Genomic DNA, 3,853 nt, shown 5'->3' on the forward strand with positions numbered 1-3,853 from the left:
GTGTCGTTGCTGAAAGAACTAGTTGCGAGTGTGAGAGGACATTTTCGTAAATAAAATAGAACGAGTTCACGTTTTAAAATTAAAGATTAACCAGCTAATACTACATTATTATGGGCGTTGAAAATCACGGGCACAGTGTAAAAATACCAGACTGGAGAATTTACAAAGTAGAGGATGTTCCGGAATTAATGCAAGTACAGAAAGCTCTCGCTAAATATGGACTGAAAGATCCCTGGCTTAGGTACATTAATTTATATGGTTTAGGTTTACTAACACGAAATGAAAAACACTTTGTTCGGCTTTAGTATTATGTATTTATTTTTATATTACATATATACATATTTATTTCTGCTATAAATATGTATATACGTATAGTTATATTAAATTTTTGAAGGTGTTTTGTTGAAGAAATTGTCTAAATTTATTGTGAGCATACAGGCTACAGTCCAATACTACAAATAAAATGGAACTATGTACAGATAGTTAAAGATAAAGGCTGTTTGTACAAAATCCATTCTTGAGAAAAATTTAAGCTAATTTTTTATTATTCATAAATTGATAAACTTGTGTAAACTATGCAGACCCTCGTTACTGCTGATGGAAATTCATTTTATTCAGGTATAAGCCAATTATTCTCTTATGAGAAAGCTTCTTGGTTAGAACATTGCCTGTTTTTATTTTAAATCTTGACTTCTGTTCTCTTGTCCTGGTACTTACTGAATAAAACACACTGGCCATCACTACCATATGATGGAAAATATTTTATTCCATGGCATAAGCCAATTATTCTGTTATAAGAAAGCTTCATAGTTAAAACCCTTTTTCTTTTTTTTTTCCCCAAGTAAAAATTCAGATGTTAATATATTCCCTAGAATCAACCTTGTAACTGTCCTCTAAACACTTTTTAGTAAGTCATTATCCTTTGTATAAGAAAATTCTTCCATGCACAGTATTTCAAATGAGGCCAAATTAGTGATTTATATATATAGTGTTTCTCAACCGTTTTTGTGCTCAACATAAAGTTTACAATATTCATGGCATGCCTAGTGTTTTGTAGCCTATTAGTAATGGCATAGTCAACATAGTCTCATAAAGATAACCCCAAATAGGTCCAGGAGGAAATGATGCAGGAAAGATCAAGCTTAGATAAAGGGCACATAAAAACTTCAGAGGGATGCAGCAATTTATATATTTTTTGTGATATTTTGCTAAAAACTTGCAGTATTCCTACAGGAAGTTCATGGCATCATCCTTGAGGAACAATGGTATAGAAACAATTATTTCATGTAATAAATGTGGATAAATACACCCTAAAATTCTTTTACCATTAGGTTCTCTACTAGCAACACTGAGTGGGTTTTCAGCTGTATCAGATGTGTGATCTGTATGATCCTGAGTGTATTACTTTCCCTTCCAATTAAGTCACTTGCCATATATTTCTCAAACTTACTAATTAATCCATCTTATTCTGTAACACCTTAACATTCTTAATACAGCTAAAAATATCAAAGAGAGTTTAACATCATCAGCAAATATTTAATTACTTGCCTGTCAATATCATTAACATGAATAAGAAAAACCAAAGGTGCAAGCACTGACCCACAAAACACTCCACTAGTAAAAATGGTCAAGTTTGATTAGAATCTGTTACTAACATTCTTTTGATTTTTTCATCCAACTATTTTATAGTCAAATTACACTACTGTTTTGCTGACCATAACATGACTTCTTCAATAGATTTTCCGTGTAACATCAACATATTTCTTAAAACCTAAGTTCTATAAATCCACATCCTTTATATCATTCAGATAACAAGTATCATCTTTGAAACAAAATTAACAGTTCAGTAGCAAAAGATTTTTCTCTGGTGAATTTAGATTTGTTTATTTTTTCATCATAATATATTTCACAAAATTATTTTGTAAAATGTTATTAGTGGACTCAAAAAGTTTCCAACTATAGAAGTAAGACTAACTGGTGCATAACTTTCAGAGCATTTCTTACCCCATCTTTAAAACTGGAAATAATATTAACGTCTACTCAATCATTAGGCTCCGACATGTTATCTACTGACTCATCAAAAGTGAGGTCACATTTCTGACCTTTGACTTCTTTTAAAATATTTCCTGAAGAAAAATTTGTGCTTTATCTATTTTCAATCTGTCAGTATCTACCTACTAGTTGCTACTTTCAATCTTTTAGTCTGTCTGTTCACTAGTTACTATCAAAGGATAATCTCAAACTGTCTAGTCACTAGGTACTGTCAAGAGATTACTTCAATCTGTGATGGTTAATTCCACTACTTGCCAGCAAACAGTGGTATCTAAGAGTTGATAGTGGATAGTATTGACTTGCTGCTTTTCTTCTATTCTGTCACTTTGATATTAGGAATAACTAGTTTAGATAGTTCTTGAGTATCATTGCATGAATATTCAACAAACAGACAAACTATTGATACCTCTGGAAACTTTACCACACACCAAAACCTGTGTGCATAATTGAAGGAAGCATATAATGATTGCCCAAACCATGAAGGAAAAATATGCAAAAATTCAAACATTTTTACCTAGAGACAATATATTTAGGCATAAATAATAAGTCATTATCATGTTTTTGTATACTAGATATCATGTTTCTATTGTGATTTGTTCCACATACCCTTTTATATTTTTACTAGACCATTTCTGAAGGAACTTGTTCTGTAAAGCTAATTGACCTGTTAGAACTTGCTCTTTGTTTTCCAAATTTCAACCTTATGTCTTCTCATTCTGTTGTCTTAAAAATGCAGCATATAAAAATCAGATGTCTTTATTTTATTGATTAAATGTCTTATCTTGTAAACTTCAATAAGATGGCCTTTTTTTTATTTTGGCTTGAAAGTGATACTAATGAAACTATATTTATGTGTGTTAACATTTTTTTGTTTCTTTTTGTTGCAGGAATGAAGTGTGGAGGTACAATCCAGCTTTTGGCACTAAGTGGCAGCGGTTAAGATTAACATTTTTTCGAGGCTTCAAGTGGGGGCTAGCAGTTTGTGCACTGACGATTGTTGTTGAGAAAGCCTTAGGCATTGATTACCATCATCCTTTAGGTCATGAAGGAGAAGGACATGGCCACCACTAATTAAAAGATTCTACTGCATTGATCTTAGTTGTAGATAACTATTATAGTACATCTGTGTTTGAGCTGTATAGCTTGTCAGTACAGTATAAGATGCATCATTTTTTTTTAGTAATGATAATAAAAACTATCTCTAGAAGTTAAATATTTGTATTATAATTCTTACTGGGTCAGCATCTATGTGAGTCACTTGTCACATTTTATTAATTAAATTATAGAATACTAGGAATAAAATCAAAAGTCATTAAAGATTCCTTTAGAAGAGGTTGAAAATAAATGGGAAACAATCAGTAAAAGTTTTAACATTTTCCTTTTATTTCTAGTTACAAAACATGAAACTTTTGATTTGGATATAGTGCAATTTAAAATATTTTTTTACTAATAATTAACTGAAATAATCAATATTTACATAAATGATTAACTGAAAATCAGTATTTCAATGATACTGATTAACTGAAATAATCAGTACTTCAATAAAAATGTCAGACAAACCATGCTGCTGGGTTATGCTAATTAAGTGTTAGCATATTTTAATATGGCCTTGGTCAGTCATTGTTTTGGTTGGAGAGAGTTAATTTTGTGCAATTAATTATTATTTAATAATAGGTTAAGGCAAATACTCGTTTGGAAAAAAGAGCAATATTTTATTGTCTGTTCTCAAGTTGCAATGCCTCTGTTTGAAGTAACATTCAAATCTTTGTTTTGTTTTTCTTCAAGTTATGAGCTAAAGAGT

General features: G+C 30.8%; 1 protein-coding gene across 1 annotated transcript; it reads left to right on the forward strand.

The window, feature by feature from the left end:
* Nucleotides 1-3,265, forward strand: ND-B12 (NADH dehydrogenase [ubiquinone] 1 beta subcomplex subunit 3). The gene is made up of 2 exons (XM_076494647.1): nt 1-241; nt 2,940-3,265. The coding sequence occupies exons 1-2, from the start codon at nt 111-113 to the stop codon at nt 3,121-3,123; spliced, it is 315 nt and encodes a 104-aa protein (XP_076350762.1). The 5' UTR covers nt 1-110; the 3' UTR covers nt 3,124-3,265.
* Nucleotides 3,266-3,853: the final 588 nt, after the last annotated feature.

The sequence above is a fragment of the Tachypleus tridentatus genome, chromosome 3 (assembly GCF_004210375.1).
Source record: "Tachypleus tridentatus isolate NWPU-2018 chromosome 3, ASM421037v1, whole genome shotgun sequence".
NCBI classification, from domain to species: Eukaryota; Metazoa; Arthropoda; class Merostomata; order Xiphosura; family Limulidae; genus Tachypleus; species Tachypleus tridentatus.